Genomic DNA, 16863 nt, shown 5'->3' with positions numbered 1-16863 from the left:
TATTAAAATGTTATAAAATTATGCAATAAACTACTTATGAAATCGTTGCCTTGCTTTCATGTGGAGAGATATTTCCGTCGATGAGCAAAACAAGCGTTTCAAGGACACGAGCTGTTTTGCTGTGGCTAATTCAGACCAGATATGAAGCAGGAATGAGTGACGAACATGGACGTGGTACATGTCAAACGCTGCTCATTCATCAGAACGTAAGCACAGGAAGACTTGGACCACAGCACTGGGCTTGGTTGTGAAATGAAAAACAAATGTTTTACTCAATGATCCCTCTAAAAAGAATTATTCATTCGTACACCGATTAATTAATGCAGACAGCTGTACATCACATCGTTATTTTGACTGCGCACTGTGACATCAAGACCGTGACCCGTCTTAAAGCATGCTGCCAGATCTCAGACACACCTTCGTGGGACCAGACACACTGTCCCCAGCATAACCGGACAAGTCTTCATCGATTGCATCATGCATGTCTAACCCTGTGCAATTTTTCAACTAAAAACAAACCATGAAAGGTGACTACTGATCATGGCTTGCATGAGGAAGTTCAGTTAATTGCCCAGTGTTGGTAACCTTATCGCTGGCTATGAATGTTTTAATGGGTTGCAAAAAAAAAAACTATCATCCATGGCATCAATGGCCTAAAAAATATTTTGCATGGGAGGAAAAGTGTGGGCATTTAGGCATTTAAAGGGTAGATAAACATTATAAATAATCATTCATATGATCAATATATCTGACCACAAAATATATATCACAGCATTCAGCACTTTAACATCAAATCTGCCTATGCAGCAATGTACAGAGCATGTAGAAAGCTTAGATAAACTCTATTGATTATGAATTTATTGATCTAGTCAACCAAACACATTGTTCACATGTTGCATTCTTTATTTTTACCCGCTAACACTTGAAGAAATGAAGAACTATTAAAATGTACACATAATACTGATGTCTTCTAATGTTTAATCCCAATTGTAATGAGAGGGTCTATTCCAGGAAGGTTAAAATCATGTCCTCTGTGTATTAGTTTACAGACCAAATGTAAGTTTAATATTGCATAATACGGTCTTACTTTTCCACGTATTGGTGAGTAATTATATGTACAGTGTGCACACACTAATGGCCTTGTACTGTTTTCAGTGGTACGGTGTACTGTCCCAGGCACAAGGAGTGTCTGTGCAGGGCGTACAAATGGGCAGAAATATGTCTACCCTTCGTCTCCCTGAAGCTCTCAGCAGTTAACCATCATGCCACAGAAACAACGCTGGTTATTGCAAGGATTCCATATCTGAACACACACACACACACACACACACACACACACACACGCACACACACACACAAAACCCCGGTGGACAAAAAACCAACCGAACTCAATACAAATAGATGAACACGTTACAAGTGCAATGTAATAGTATTTTCTCACAAATTATATGTTGGTTATTAACATCCACTGTCAGACAAAGAGGATTATGCATCTAAAAAAAAAGATCTGCTGGTATAACCATAAACCTTACAAGGTGGAATTCCTCATCAAAAGAGAAATGGCTTTCATTTACGTGACGCTAAGACATTCTGCTGCTTTCTTATTTTAAGGCACAAGCTGTTCGTGCTGCATGTCGGTACCAATCCACATCTGAACTGAACGAGAACGGAGTGACCATGAGAAGAGGAATGCGTCTGATATCAAGCCTGAAGGTCCGGTATGCCAACCACTCCTGCACACACAACCCCAGCCTGCAAGGCACAGTTTATCAAACCCCCATTTATTCAGCTCTAGACTACAATTTCAATCCACATATGTGTGTGTGCACAAACATAATAATATATAAAAATACTAAAACATTTATATTGTGATGTGAGCATGGACGTGATTTTGATTTCAAAAGTGGGGAGGACATGGATACGTCGCTATTTAAATATTTGGTTTTAACCGTAAAAACTGGGGGGGGACCAAAACCGGCTTTTGAAAAAGTGCCGTGGATGTGAGGCATTGTTGGTATTGAGGTATACATGCACACGCACACACACATACACACACACACACACACGTGTGCATGTATGTACCGTCTAAATCGTGTACTCACTAATCCACTTGCCATTAAAGAAAAAAACAGGACTGAAACGACAAGGAAATGGGAAAAAAGAGTAAAAGAGTCCTCCACATAAATAATCACGAGCAGAAATCACGTGCGTTATAGATACTAAGATAAGGAAGGCAGCACGTCAGCTATTTCAGTCATAACACAGGGTTAAATACTAACTAGCAGGTAGTAACTACATCTCCACTACCTTTACTCTAGGTCGCTCATTGCTTGTCTTTATCTGTAGACACTGCAAGTGAAAAAACGGCAAACACTAGACAGTTCTTCACACTGCAGACTAAACAGCCTGCAAAAGTGGTGTGTGTGAACATGCACACAGGGGAGTGCCACGACCATCCAGCAGCGCAGCTGAGAGCTCGAGCGCTTTTGTTAGGGCTGTTCTTCCCTCGTGCAGCTGTCACGGGCTGCACACTAATACCTTCAGCTTTGCTCGTGCAACTCATGGAATGTATCTTTGGCAATGCATCTTTCTCATGCAATTAACAGCCGACGTATACGTAAAGAAATAAATAATGTGCTACGTGCATTGAGCCCTAAGAAGATAGGTAAGAGTGAAAGACCCTGGGTGAAGCACAGCACGGTTCTTCATGCAGGACGGGTTGTAGTGGCCATGACGTGCTGAGTCAGGGGCTCCAGTCCATACCGTGTGTGTTAGGTCCGGGTTCGCTCCCTCTCTCTTTCTTTCCTTTTACATACACACCAAAACCTTTTACCGATCTGCACTGTTTTAGTTTTGCGTGTCGACTGGATTTATGGATCAAACAGTGGCACGAGTTCCGAAGACACCGACGCGTTGCGTTTTTCCTGTGATCTTTTTTTCACCGACAACCAACTTGGGTTCTTTCTAGCGCAGTGCCAGCGGTACCGGTTCGGGATCACTGGGTCCAGTCTCGTGTGTTTACATGTTGGTGGGCTCGCCGGAGAACTGCGCACCGGACAGTGTGTAAGATTGATAGATGAATGAAGGGAGGACGAGGAAAGGGGACGCGAGGAGGTGAAAGTCAAGCGGCTTCACTCCTGGATTCATGGATTAGTCTGGCCGACCTTCCTTGCGGAAAATCATCGCGAAGTCTAATGTGAAATCGGACGTGTTCGCCAAGCTTGATCCGGAGAGCTGAGGTGACCATGTAAGTTTTAAAAATCTGACTTTGACTATCCAGATAAATGACGGAAACATGACAGAGATAATGTATTACACAATGATAATAATGACAATAATAACAATGATAATAATAACAACAACAATAATAATAAATAAAACAATAATAATAATTGCAATGATAATTTATTACAATTCAGGACCAACTCAGTGTCATTCGTTCAATGACAAAATGTGATGCAATTACATCGTGACATACATAGTTAATAAGTCAGGAAAACATAAAGGCTGTTTCTTAATCGTAAACCATAATGAACGCTCTGAGGCCTGTGGTTCATGCAAATGTACCGTAGCCTATAGAAACTTCAGGAACACGACATGATGTCAAATGCAGCTCCTGACAGTAACATCCTTGGGATCTCCATGTCATAGGTCTATCCACATCGTGGCCCTGGGGAGTGAGTGTCCAGGAGGGGTGGGACCAGGAGAGGAACCCGCCGGCCCGGGGCAGTTACAGGGAGGGCTTCTGTGGAACTACCTAGGCCATGGGGCACGAGAACTTGACCCCACCTCCACCACTCCGTCCAGACATTCCCTTAACCCGGCCTTTATGGAGTACCAGTCTAGAGTGTTTGGAGATGTGATAGTGATGGTGCGGGATTGCTCCAGTTGGGTGAGTGAGTGAGTGATCGCTGTGTACGGTGGCTGAGTGATCGTTAGAGTATGAGAATGATGCGCACTGCTGTGATGAATAACTCCATTAGGGACAGAGTGAGCGATCGTAGGGATTAGCGTGAGATCACAGGTGTGGTGGGAATATGAGTTATTGAGTTATAGGTATGGGTGTGAATGAGTGAATAGGTGTGGATGACTGAGTGAGTGATCACATGAGCTTGGAGTGGAGGACTACAAAGGCAGGATTATAGGGGGCTTTAGATGGCTTAGGGGCTGTATCTACACAGAGGTGTGAATAGACTGGTTCTGCATTAGATATAGACTTAAGTATCCTGGGACTAAGGGCAGACATGCCGCTGAGTTGTGTGTTAAGCTCCTGTATCACTGTCTTCTCTCTGATTTCTGCCTTTCTCTCAGGACCTGTTGGACAGTGACTGGGCGAGCGTCCGGAATGTTCTGGAACAGGCCGATATCGTGGTCATTAAGTATTCCGTCAACGACAAGCTGGCCTTCCAGCAGGTGCGAAACGGCTATGCCCCACGGCTCCGTCCACTTCTGCGCCACTGGGGCATGCCCGTCATCCTGGTAGCGGTGGGGGCGCGGCTTAACGGTGAGAGATGATTGGCAGCTGTCACGTGCGTCGTCCTGTAACCGCAGTTCCGTTTCGGTCATCATCAGAAGGTCGTGCCGTGTTCGTGAATGCTAAGCCATGTATGTAATGACGCTGCAGTTTCTCCCGCTTTGTTTAAACATCTACTGGTGGAGTTGCGTCTCAAGCGTCTGCTCATGAATTGGGCGTTTATGTTACATGGTAAGATGTTGTGGGTTAAGGATGAATGGAGTGATATGGGAGGCTGTTGATATTAATGGTGAGGGTTTAATCTAAAGAGGATTTTTCAAATATGGCGTCTCTGTTCCTGCTTACACGTGTCCTTGATGGGTCTCCAACAGGGCCGGAGTGGGACACTTTTTCAGCCCGGGAGTTTCATGCCCAAATCCGGCCCAAAATTATTTTCCCCTCCCAATCGGCCCAAACTAGAGCCTGACATGAGCCGGCCCATCGGGAATCCTCCCGAATCTCCCGATTAGCCACTCCGGCTCTGGTCTCCAACACCCAGAAACAAGAAACAAAAGAAACAAAATTGCATCGAAGCACATAAGACGTAGCACATGAAGACACAAGGCACAGGAAGGACATCACAGCGTTAACATTAGTTATCTTCTAACGACCCCCACGTCCCTGAAATTCTTCCAGATCCTAAGTTCAAGATAGCACTTAATGATTCGTGTTAGTTCTGCCATTGTTTGCTGTTTGGCTGTGACCGACTAAAGGTGACGAGGTCACCACGAAGCGTGAAAAACAACACTATGGGCTCCACAGTCCACAACGGTTGTCTGTAATGGATAAATTGTGAGTGAAGTGAGATCCTCTGTAGTTTTAGTCACTGTAATGGCTAAACTATTCAACCCTACACATAGTCCAAAAGTCATAATTTTGGCATATATGGCCTCCCATGTTAACCCAAGCCAGTGGAATATGTGAAGAGCTCGTGTTAAGTTGCACATGTTCAGAGGTAAATATTTATTCTGAGTGGACTCAGTCCTCCCTCTTAGATTTCCATGTGAATGAACCAAACAGCAGCATCTCACTGTGTTGCAGTCTGACCTTCAGCTTGAGCGTTGATCAGGATTGAACACTAAAACCCCACAGTAGTGGTGTCGGTCCCTGCTGGCTAACATAAGGTCTTAATGAGCTGTGCAGGTTAGCGCTGCACTTGTGAAAGGTCACTCTCGTGTGGCATCGCCCAGGTGCTAAAATTGGTCTGTTGGTGAAAGCTGGGGATGACGGGGATAACTGTGCACATCCTGTTGTGTGTCGCGCGCGTGCACACACACACACACACACACACACACACACACACACACACACACACACACACACACACACACACACACACACACACACACACACACACACACACACACACACACACACACACACAGTCAGTGAGCTGGTCATTTCCTCTTCATCTGTCTTTCCATTCATTCTTTTCCCATTGTCTCCATATTGTGTGTGTTCGTTTTGGTGGGTTCTCCAGGGGGTTGGTGATCTCTTTCTGCCTTTCATATGTGGACGGCACCCAGAGTTCCAAAATGATCACACATCTCCTCACTGCAAATGTCAGTTGACCTGTATGTCATAACAGTTCATCAGCGGTTTCTGTAGATGCGTGTGAAACATTCCCCCCCCCCCCCCCCGTCCTGACTCTTTGTCTTTAGATGACGGGCCCCCGTGCACGTGCCCTCTGTGTGCGTCTGATTGGACCAGCTGTGTTCCCCATGGTGATGGCCTTCAGCTGTCCCGGGACCTGGGGGCTACGTACCTGGAGCTGCCCTCACTCAACAACTTCTTCGTCGGTCGCTACTTTGGCAGCGTGGTATCTTCTCTCAGCAACCAGAAGATCTTAGTTTAATAATCACAGAAATGGATTATTGTGTGTGTTTGTGGGTGTGTCCATACTGACCGTGTCACACTCCGTGTTTCACCTAGCTCGAATACTTCATGATTCAGTGTCTGAAGCAGAAAGCTAAAGAGAGACCAGACAAGAGGCGGGGCCAAAGGTTTAATGAACCCCGCCCTCCCCACTTGGACCAACCAGGTACGAATATGACAACTCAAATAAGTCCTGCATCTGCAACAGCTCTTTAATAGCTGGGACTCTGTGTGTGAGCATGTCACATTTCCATATAACAACATCCTATTGAGTAGTTAGATATATACTGTTAAACCAAAAACACTTTAAAATGCCATAGCACTAGATAAACCTCGCTGTAATGATTAAAGCTACTTAAGGAAGCCAGAAATGTCCAGTCGTGTGTTGATACTTCTCCAGGGCCACGCCCCCTTCTTCCACAGGAGCTCAGGCCATTAAGTATGAAGGCTGCTGAATCTTGGAAAGTCCTATTTGGCAAAGGCAAACATGCCCAGTCATAAAATTTGACGTGTGGAGTGATTCGTCAGTGATTCATCAAAAATATGATTACATGTCAATGATGTACATTTGCATCAGACTTATTGTACACGGGTGTTAGTCATTCAAATGGAAAATTCTGTGACTTCCTCAAATCCGATTTCCTTCTTCTTTTCTTCTTTTCACATCCACCCTTCCTGCCTACTCCCACCACCTTATTTTCCCCAAACACTTTTTTCCTCTACCACACACTATTGCTACACCTTCCCCTGGCCATCTTATCACTCTCTCCTCCCTTGAAATTTCCATCCTTCTCTCCCTCCCTCTTTCACTCTCTCTCTCTCTCTCTCTCTCTCTCTCTCTCTCTCTCTTTTCTCTTGCATGAAATCATCCTTTTCTCCCTTGCCACCCCACCCACGTCCACAGCGCGTTTGCCCCCCGTGAGGGTGGAGGAGTCCAGTTTCTCCCAGGACCTGCAGTGGCTGCTGGAGCGCGGGGTGCAGTTCGCCGACGTGCTCTTCTACGCCGGCGACTCGGGGAAGGAGCTGGGCTGGGCCCACGCGGCCGTGCTCTGCGCCGTCAGCCCCTACTTCAGGCAGCTGCTGGCGGGCAGGCAGGCGTGGGAGAGGCCCGTGTCCCGCTGCGCCTGCCGCGACAGGGACGGCCCCCACTCCCTCCTCTCCACCTGGGACGGCGCCCTGGACGACCTGCCCGGGACGGACGGGCACCTGCCTGGCCGCCTGTCCAGGCTGGTGGTGAAGGACCCGCTGCTGTGTTTGTGTCTGTGGGAGACGCTGATGTTTGTCTACAGAGGTGAGTGTGTGAAACGTTCCAGCTGATGTTTTTAAGGGCAGCACAAGCACTGTGTGCAGCTGGGTGGAGCTCCCTTCTGATATTACTAGACTTTCTTTTCTTGTTTTAAACATACGGATGTTAATTATTTGTTAACCACATTACGCTCCACTTATTCGAGAGTTAATTGAAAATCAAAATGAGGGAAATTGGCCTTTTTAAATGTTTATTTAAAGATGATTCTTCAGCTGTTTGGTGGTGAGTCATTTTCCTGCTAAATCACCCACTTTCATTCCATTAAAGTGGTAGTAACGCTCCCCACTGGCACGGTTGCCTTATCTCCCTGCTGCGGTTGGGCTTTCCTTTGTGTTTGAACAGAAGCAGTTTTGGTGGGAATGCTTTATTATTAGCAGTGCGCTATAAGGCTCAGGGTGTGTGTGTGTGTGTGTGTGTGTGTGTGTGTGTGTGTGAGCATATGAATATGGGTGTGTCAACTGTGCCTGAATTACATCTCACATGTGGTACACGTGTGGCACTTCTGCCTCCGTTTTTGTAGGACCCTGGGGATGTAGGGCTGATTAGCATGGGTAGCAGGAGCACACAGCAACATAAACTTACTGCAAAGACAGAAAAAAGGGGAGAGAGAGGGAGAGAGAGTGAGAGAGACAGAGAGAGACAGAGAGAGAGAGAGTGAGAGACAGAGAGAGACAGAGAGAGAGAGAGTGTGAGAGAGAGTGGGAGAGAGAGAGGGATGCTGAGAGCCAGAGGGAGGACTGAGAGAGGCACAAAGGGTGAAACTGAGAGATAAACAAAGAAAGATGAGGGAGAAATAGAGAATGAGAAAGGGATGGAAGAGAAGCAGGTGTCTACATGAGATGTGTTGTGTCTGTAGATGTGTCTACATGGGATGTGCTGTGTCTGTAGAAGTGTCTACATGGGAAGTGCTGTGTCTGAAGATGTGTCTATATGAGATGTGTTGTGTCTGTAAATGTGTTATGTTTGTAGATGTGTTGTGTCTACATGGGATGTGTTGTGTCTGTAGATGTGTCTATATGGGATGTGTTGTGTCTGTAGATGTGTCTATATGAGATGTGTTGTGTCTGTAAATGTGTTATGTTTGTAGATGTGTTGTGTCTACATGGGATGTGTTGTGTCTGTAGATGTGTCTATATGAGATGTGTTGTGTCTGTAGATGTGTCTATATGAGATGTGTTGTGTCTGTAGATGTGTCTATATGAGATGTGCTGTGTCTGTAGATGTGTCTACATGGGATGTGTTGTGTCTGTAGATGTGTCTATATGAGATGTGTTGTGTCTGTAGATGTGTTATGTTTGTAGATGTGTTGTGTCTACATGGGATGTGTTGTGTCTGTAGACGTGTCTACACGGGTTGTGTTGTGTCTGTAAATGTGTTATGTTTGTAGATGTGTTGTGTCTACATGGGATGTGTTGTGTCTGTAAATGTGTTATGTTTGTAGATGTATTGTGTCTACATGGCATGTGTTGTGTCTGTAGACGTGTCTACACGGGTTGTGTTGTGTCTGTAGATGTGTAATGTTTGTAGATGTGTTGTGTCTACATGGGATGTGTTGTGTCTGTAAATGTGTTATGTTTGTAGATGTGTTGTGTCTGTAAATGTGTTATGTTTGTAGATGTGTTGTGTGTGTGGAAGTGTGGTGCCGAATGCATAATAGGGTCTCTGTGGCTATATTTGTTGCATTTATGTGCAAAAACGCCTTTTGGTAGCTTGAAGGCATCCCAGAATAAGTATCAAAGCTTTCATAGAAATGTCTGCTGTTGCTAGGCTACACGTCATGTTCCAATGTTAAATAATTATGGATCAATTTAAATTGCAGTCAATCAGAGATTTAGATGAAGTTTTACGGCCGGCGGGGTGGGGGGGACTACATGAAGGTGATGGACACATTTACTAGTAGTTGGACATGGGTGAGACGGTGAGACTCATACCAATGAGACCGTCCTGAGCTCACAGGACTCTTCATAAGCGTTGCTCCAAGGGCAGTCGTCCTATTAAGAAGACACAGCAGCCTGCAGCTCACTGAACAGTCAGACAGGGTGGAGGTGTTCGCTGTGTGCTGGGGAGTTAAGATTTATGAGCACAACAGGCCAATATGACTATCGGGGGAATCTGGGATAAGAAACCCGTTTCGGACAGGCTTGTCAATAACGGTGTTATCAGCATGACGTTGTGCCAAATAAACGCTTTTGCCTTTCTAATGAGCTCTGCCAGTGCCCAGGGATGGCCAGCACAGTCTGCTGTGGTCAGCACAAGTAGCATAAGAAATATAATGAAGGTTTTCACACATGGTAGTTTGATGTGATTAAAGCTGTAGTGTTTAAGTCCAGCAGCTCGGGATCTAGCAGCTCGGGATCTAGCAGATTGGGATCTAGCAGCTCGGGATCTAGCAGCTCGGGATCTAGCAGCTTGGGATCTAGCAGATTGGGATCTAGCAGCTCGGGATCTAGCAGATTGGGATCTAGCAGCTCGGGATCTAGCAGCTTGGGATCTAGCAGCTCGGGATCTAGCAGATTGGGATCTAGCAGCTCGGGATCTAGCAGCTCGGGATCTAGCAGATTGATCTAGCAGCTCGGGATCTAGCAGATTGGGATCTAGCGGATTGGGATCTAGCGGATTGGGATCTAGCAGATTGGGATCTAGCAGCTCGGGATCTAGCAGATTGGGATCTAGCCTTGGGGGTTGATCTGTGAACACGTATGCACAGACCTCTGCACAGCCCATATACAAGGCTGCGACTTATTGCATCTAGACAGCCTAGTTATGCATGACAGCTTGCCGTAATGTACTTGCATATCAGTGCATGTGTGTGTCTGTCTCTCTGTGTGTGTGTGTGTGTGTGTGTGTGTGTGCGTGTGTGTGTGTGTGCATGTCTCTGTGTGTGTGTGTGTATCCGTGCGTGTGTGCGTGCGTCTGTGTATGTGTGTGTGTGCGTACGTGCGTGTCTGTGTGTGCCTGTGTGTGTGTGCGTGCCTGTGTGTGTCTGTGTGTGTGTGTGTGTGTGCCTGTGTGTGTGTGTGTGTGTGTGTGTGTGTGTGTGTGTGTGTGTGTGTGTGTGTGTGTGTGTGCAAACATGCATCTCCAAACAGGATCCTGGGAGTGGGAGTATCTGGAGGAGGCTATAGCTGAGAAACTGAAGAACCCTTTAGCTGTGGCCCAGCTGATGGACAGAATACGCTCGTTCGTGGGGAGGGAGAAGGTGCATATGAGTTCTTTCCTTCACTTGTCCTGAAGCAGCACTTCCCAACACACTCCTTGGGGTCTCCACGGACAGTCCGCATTTTCGCTCTGTCCCAGAACCACAGACAGCACGGCACAGTCCTGAATGGTGCGGTCACAGGGTCATTCAGTCTCCACCACAGACTGCGAGTCTTGAGGGTGTCTCATCTCTGGAGATCTACACACCCTCACTGCAGCCTTCAGCAAGGACTCCAGTCATGTGTGCTCAGAAACAGCCTATTACCCATAAGTCCATGTGATACATGCAAGGACCAATCACAGTGGTTAATTTTGGGTCAAGTAAGTTAATCGCGAGTTAACTTTTTTTTCTATGCTAATTTTTAAATTAGTTTGATAATTTGATAATAGCTCCAGGCGACTGTCAGGTCCACTATGGATGCCTGGCTTGTAGGATCTATGTGGCTGTCCCACACTTTTTAACTGGCGGTTCTCCAGCACACCATAGGTCAGCCTGTCGATATGGACCAAGCTGTCGATATGGACCAATTATAGGCCATGAAGGAGGACCGTAGGGATTAGAGAACAATTTGGAGCAAGGGATCACACAGAAACTGGACCCAGAACGGGTCTGACTGAGACTGTGACACTTTTGGGATTCTCATGCAGGGGATTATGGGAATGCTCAGGGCTGTGCAAAACCTCCGGCTGATTCCAATTCCTGGAGTGCATCACAAATTTACGTACTACATATAAAAGCTGCCTACACCCATTGTCTTACTAAACAAGTCAAGAATAAAAAGAACTAAATAATGAACTTTAAAAAAAAAGATATAATCCAGCAAATATACCACCATCATTTAGCTTTGATTGAGTGAACCCTGTGGTGTCTGGCACTCTGAACCATGTTCTAGTAATGTCATGTATATAATCATAATTATAAGTAATTCAGTAATCCTAATAATGAGCTAAACAGCAAGGAATTCAATTTATAGGAATTCAGTAAGTGAACAACAACAGCTGTTAAGTTATTTTTACAATTTGCTCCTTCAGCAACAATTATACAGGTGTTTAAAATAATCACAAAATCAACCCAGGAACAATTAGCCACTCGTGAAAACACGGCCATCTTTGTATAGCCCGTACTGAAATTAACATAACACTGTAAGGAATTGTTGTTTAGCACAGCTATTGTATTATGATGATGATTACTATTATTAAGATAAGACTGAACCCAAAGTAAATAGCATTAATAAGTTACTATTATTATTAACGACAATAATAATATATATTTTACCACAGTTCACAGGAAACATTGAAGCAGTCTGGCAGTATTAGACTTGCTGCCTCTTTCCAACCTTCCAACAGAGTCTCAATAGCAGCTTCATCCTGTCATTTCCCCACCTTCTCACAAAAAACGCTCATTTTACAGCCATAAAGGATTTGTCAAGTTAGTGGACAGAAAGTCCTGGCTGTCTGGATGACAGGGCCATATGGTAATTCAAAACGGCCAGGATGTGCCTTTAGTATCTTTTTGATCAAAGGCAACTCGGAATGAATGGAAGAGAATGGGGAGCTCATCTCAAACGCTCCTCTCACTTCTGGAGAAGCAGATCTTGGGAACACGACCTGAACCAAGCGATTAGAAATCCTGAATACCCAGAAGTCCTGAAGCAAGGCTGAATGAAACATGTGAAGCGTTTGTTGGGCCCCAAGAACCGAGTTGAGAGTTGAGTAGCTGTTAAAAACTGGTGTGGATTATCATATTCATATTATTCATATTATTCAGGCTGAGTTTGCAGTTTGCAGTTGCCTAATCACTCATGGAAGAAGGGAGATAAACTGTTAATTAATTAAGGTTAATTAAAGCTCCTAAAGTCACCTGATGAATGGCTGTCTTCATGTGTCCAGGGCGCCAGGGACACGCCCACTCCCCGCCCCCAGCAAGGTCCACACACCCTCAGCAACATCTTCAACTCCCCCCTCTACTCTGATGTCATCTTCATGGTGCAAGGCAGGTCCTTCGGCTTTTTTCTGCATACACACGCGCGCACACACAAAGATTCGAGCCATTCAGGAACGTGCGTCTCCGTCAGAGCCTCGTGTTGTTGTAGCCAGCGTGGCGTTGTGCCTTGCAGGGGGCGTTCTGCCTGCACACAGAGCCGTGCTCGTGGCCCGCTGTGATGTCATGGCCGCCATGTTCAGCGGGAAGTACGCGGAGGCCCGGAGCAGAGTGGTACCCATCCACGGAGTCTCCTCCGACACCTTCCTCGCGTTCCTAGAGTACCTCTACACTGACACCTGCTGCCCAGGTGAGGCAACTGCAGAGTTCAACCCCCTTACCCTCCCCTGAGACAGGCTGGAAGACCAGAACCCCCGAGATCAGGTTTCAAAAAACTCAATTTGTTCAGAAACCAGACATCTTAGTCCAACATCTGATCTTTTTTTTTTTTTTTGGCTTATCTGACATATCTTCAGACAGACTTAGAAATGGGAGATTTATCTTGTCATATTACACCACTTGTTCCATCAGTAGCACCGTTTCAAGCTGCTCCACTAAATTTGATGGATGCTTCACTGAACTTGTGCCAGCGGATGAACGTGGAGCGTGGCAGAAGGTCGCCGGGCCGAAGGTGACTGACAACTGGTTGTGTGTGCGTTTAGCCAGTGTGTTGCAGGCTATGGCCATACTGGTGTGTGCGGAGATGTACCAGGTGAAGCGTCTGCAGCACCTCTGTGAGGTGTGCGTGTGCGCATACCTGCAGCGTATGCCCAGCCGTGAGCTGGCCTCCACCAGCATTAGTGTCATACGCCTACTGAGGAGAGCCAAGGTGAGCCCGGCGTCTGCCCCCCCCCCCCCCCCCCCAGGGCTACGGGCACATCGACTTCTCTTACCGCTTCACTTTTATAACGGCATAAGTGAGAATTACAAGCCAACATACGGAGCTGATGTAACACTGCGCAAAATTTATGTCTGGATGCACTGCACTCCTGTGCCAACACAGATTTGGCTTTGTAATCAACTGTCTTGTACTTAACGGTTCAGATCTCTCCCCCTCCCTCCCTCCCTCGCTCCTTCTCTCTGCACAGTGCCACAACGCTGACCAGCTATACGTCTGGCTGCTTCACTTCATCGCCAACAACTATCTCATCTTCAGTCACAAGCCGGACTTCCTGGAGTTATCAGGTGGGTTATCGGGTGACCATCTGGAAGGAGACGCTTCCTCTTCATTAGAGCAAACGCAGTGCTATTGTTCAACCCTGAAACACCTGACCAGGTGTCCCCCTTTGCCACCCAACAGCTGCTACAGTACACATATCAGCAGATGCTCATTAGGACGAAACCTTTGGGGGGGGGGGGGGGGGGGGCAGGAGATTTCTAACACAGTTCCGACTGCAGGAACTCCTGCTGGGGGGAGACACAGAACCTCAAGACAATGTCTCCATCTTCAGCTATTGCCTCTTATTACAGATCTCAAGCTGTTCCACTAGACACACACATTACCACATAAAGCATAGAAATAAAGTAGACAAGCAAATAAATAACAAGTAATACAACACAAATTCAGATTCCTGTTTATTTAGAAACATGGAACATGCAAACTACAGCAGACTACAGTGGGACTACAGCGGACTACAGTGAGACTATAGCAGACTACAGTGGGACAGCGTGGCCCTTCTCTACAATGGGACACGGAGGGCAAACGTGCCCCGTGCCAAGTATTTAAGACGCTTTTACGGTTTAAGCTGCTGTGGTTTTTCTTCTTTAGGTGGATAACATGAGATGACGAGCGTGGAGAGAAGGGTGGAGAACCCTGTGTGGTGGGTGGAGGGGTGGGTGGAGGTAGATGGGAGGATGGGGGAGTAGATAAATCACTTTATTCGTCTCAGAGGGGATTTCAATGATTACAGTAGCCCAGGTTACAGAGTGTGAGCAGAGGCATGTTGGGGGTGTCGTGGTCTTGTGTGTGACGGTCTCCGTGTTGCCGTTGGTCAGAAGAGGAGCGGGAGCAGGTGGAACACCTGCGCTGGCCGTCGCGGGGATACCTGCAGGAGCTGAGCGAGTACCAGCGTCGTCGACGGCAACTGCGCAAGCGTCGGTGCAGCATCATGTGACCTGGCGCCCACCGCCCGCTCGCCGCCGACCCTGGGACCAGAACCGGGTCGAGAGAGAGAGAGAGAGAGAGAGAGAGAGAGAGAGAGAGAGAGAGAGAGAGAGAGAGGGGCAGGAAGAGTCATCACCAAGACACGGGACGCACACGCACACGGACCCCTCCTCACGAACTTTGCGTGGGGGGGGGACATGGCAGGACTCTCACGGGCTGCGTCTGTATGGATTTTGACCTTTGATCCTGTGATGTCATGCAGCTGTGTGACCCGGGACGGACACTGTGGCTACGAGCACACTGTGGTTCCCATGGTGCCCAACGTCACATCTCTGGCTTTATGTACATGGGAATAAACTGTGAGTCCAAACGGGATCTTCTGAAAACAATAACTGTGTAACCACAGAGTGAGTGTACTCGGCCGTGGTTCTCGTATTCAGAACGTGCGGGCGCATAAATGATTCGAAGCTGGTATAATCCCCCGTGGTAAACAGGGTAGGGTCAAATTCATTCTCTAGAGATTTCTATTTCATTATCATTGTCTACCATGGTCTTTCATGGTGAAATTTCTTTAATCTATGATTACACTTGCAGAATTACTTGAATAAAACCATAAATGTTTATTTTTTTTCCCTCATGAGATTATAATTTTACGGCGATACAACTATTTTTGTAAGACATACATCAAGGTTTTTGTTTGGGGAGGGAGGGGGTTTGTGGACAGTATGAATCCAGCATGTGGATTTAGTTTAGTCGGTGTGTTGGACTTAGAGCCTATCTTTGGCTGACTGTAGTCTAGTGCAGTTCTTTTGAGCCTCATCTCATGCTGAATAAAGACATTTTAGAAGGACCCCAAAGTATTGTGCGTCCTGACTCACGTTTTGCACACGGCGGTTCTTGAAGGGTGGGGGACAGGTTGGATTTTGGATTTACCTGTGGTCACTGAAGAGCTGCAATCTGCCTCAACATGCCGGCCAGTTGTCCGTTTCTATCAAGCTCCGCCACATCACTGCCCCCTCCGATACACTTCTCACCTATAAACACGCGCGGTACCTGCAGACCCAGTTAGTCCGTTTAAAACAACTAGCAAAAAGTCAAAAATGTAAAACATAAAGTCCTTTAAACTTCAAGGTGCTTAGTAGATAAACTTCTGTAACGGTTTCACTACATGTTGTTCTCTTACGGGAAACAACAGGACAAACGGACACCAGCAGGCCTACAGCAGCGTTATAGATGTACTAGATATGAGTAAATGTTTCTGTGTTTGTTTAATTCACGTTAAAACAGTAATACAGGTAAATATGCGACACTATACTCACAGTTCGAGCACCTGTAATCTGTTGTAAATAGTCCTGTATGCTGCTCATGTCGTCCCGCCCGCTTATGTCCACCAAGTCCAGGTGTCCGGGCCTGAAGTCGTACTTGGACAGCACGTCTTTGGCCACGATGCAGTAAGGACAAGACGGCTTCAGAAACACCACAACTTTGTCTCCTTTTATCTTTGCGTTTACAAAGTCCTGGGCCATTGCTGTGGGATAATGTGATCTGTTCTTCGGTGGAAACAGGGCTGTAATGCGGAAATATCAGTTCAACAAAAGCTCTTCCGCACCTCCGGGCCCTGGAGGAGGGTTCATGGACACACGTCTTATTGGACCGCACCAAAGACCCACTGTCAGCTGTCTGGGACCAGTCCAATGTCCACGCTTGTGTCTCTCCGTGCAAGACGGCCAAAGACAAACGTTCACTTTAATAAAAGCATTTAATACTGCATCGAGCCCGACCATCTAACCAGTCATATTTGGGACGTTTAACCCCACAGTACTGTTCAAAATACCACTGAAAATGCTTCAAATGGTTTACAAGTGCACAATTGTGCAATGTTGAAT

General features: G+C 46.5%; 2 protein-coding genes across 5 annotated transcripts; one reads left to right on the top strand and one right to left on the bottom strand.

Moving 5' to 3' along the window:
• The first annotated feature begins 1755 nt into the window (after nt 1–1755).
• Nucleotides 1756–15828, top strand: rhobtb3 (Rho related BTB domain containing 3). Of its 4 annotated transcripts, none has more exons than XM_076994899.1 (12): nt 1760–3247; nt 3652–3892; nt 4312–4504; nt 6175–6332; nt 6446–6554; nt 7293–7679; nt 10784–10893; nt 12783–12885; nt 13010–13183; nt 13536–13702; nt 13962–14058; nt 14869–15828. In XM_076994899.1, coding segments are annotated over exons 1-12 (1860 nt in total). In that variant the 5' UTR covers nt 1760–3245; the 3' UTR covers nt 14988–15828. The 4 variants fall into 4 exon arrangements, 3 of the variants coding, with proteins under 3 accessions (XP_076851012.1, XP_076851014.1, XP_076851013.1); XM_076994898.1 differs by having other exon boundaries at nt 1763–3247; nt 14457–15828; XR_013126867.1 differs by lacking the exon at nt 14869–15828 and having other exon boundaries at nt 1756–3247; nt 13540–13702.
• glrx (glutaredoxin (thioltransferase)) lies at nt 14432–16613 on the bottom strand. Its single transcript, XM_076994905.1, has 3 exons — nt 16297–16613; nt 15911–16030; nt 14432–15018 (listed from the first exon to the last, which is right to left on the bottom strand). Exons 1-2 carry the CDS (start codon nt 16501–16503, stop codon nt 15917–15919), a joined length of 321 nt encoding a protein of 106 aa, XP_076851020.1. The 5' UTR covers nt 16504–16613; the 3' UTR covers nt 14432–15018; nt 15911–15916.
• Nucleotides 16614–16863: the final 250 nt, after the last annotated feature.

Source organism: Brachyhypopomus gauderio, unplaced genomic scaffold (assembly GCF_052324685.1).
Source record: "Brachyhypopomus gauderio isolate BG-103 unplaced genomic scaffold, BGAUD_0.2 sc167, whole genome shotgun sequence".
In the NCBI taxonomy this organism is placed as follows: domain Eukaryota; kingdom Metazoa; phylum Chordata; class Actinopteri; order Gymnotiformes; family Hypopomidae; genus Brachyhypopomus; species Brachyhypopomus gauderio.
Note: the sequence above shows the minus strand (reverse complement) of the source record. Positions and strands in the feature narration are given on the sequence as shown.

Coding starts and splice junctions, on each gene's coding strand:
- rhobtb3 (XM_076994897.1), top strand. Junction 10,894..12,782: donor CGTTCGTGGGGAGGGAGAAG/GTGCATATGAGT, acceptor TCATGTGTCCAG/GGCGCCAGGGACACGCCCAC. Junction 13,184..13,535: donor CACTGACACCTGCTGCCCAG/GTGAGGCAACTG, acceptor GTGTGCGTTTAG/CCAGTGTGTTGCAGGCTATG.
- glrx (XM_076994905.1), bottom strand. CDS start 16,503: ATGGCCCAGGACTTTGTAAACGCAAAGATAAAAGGAGACAAAGTTGTG. Junction 16,031..16,296: donor AGATTACAGGTGCTCGAACT/GTGAGTATAGTG, acceptor CTGGGTCTGCAG/GTACCGCGCGTGTTTATAGG.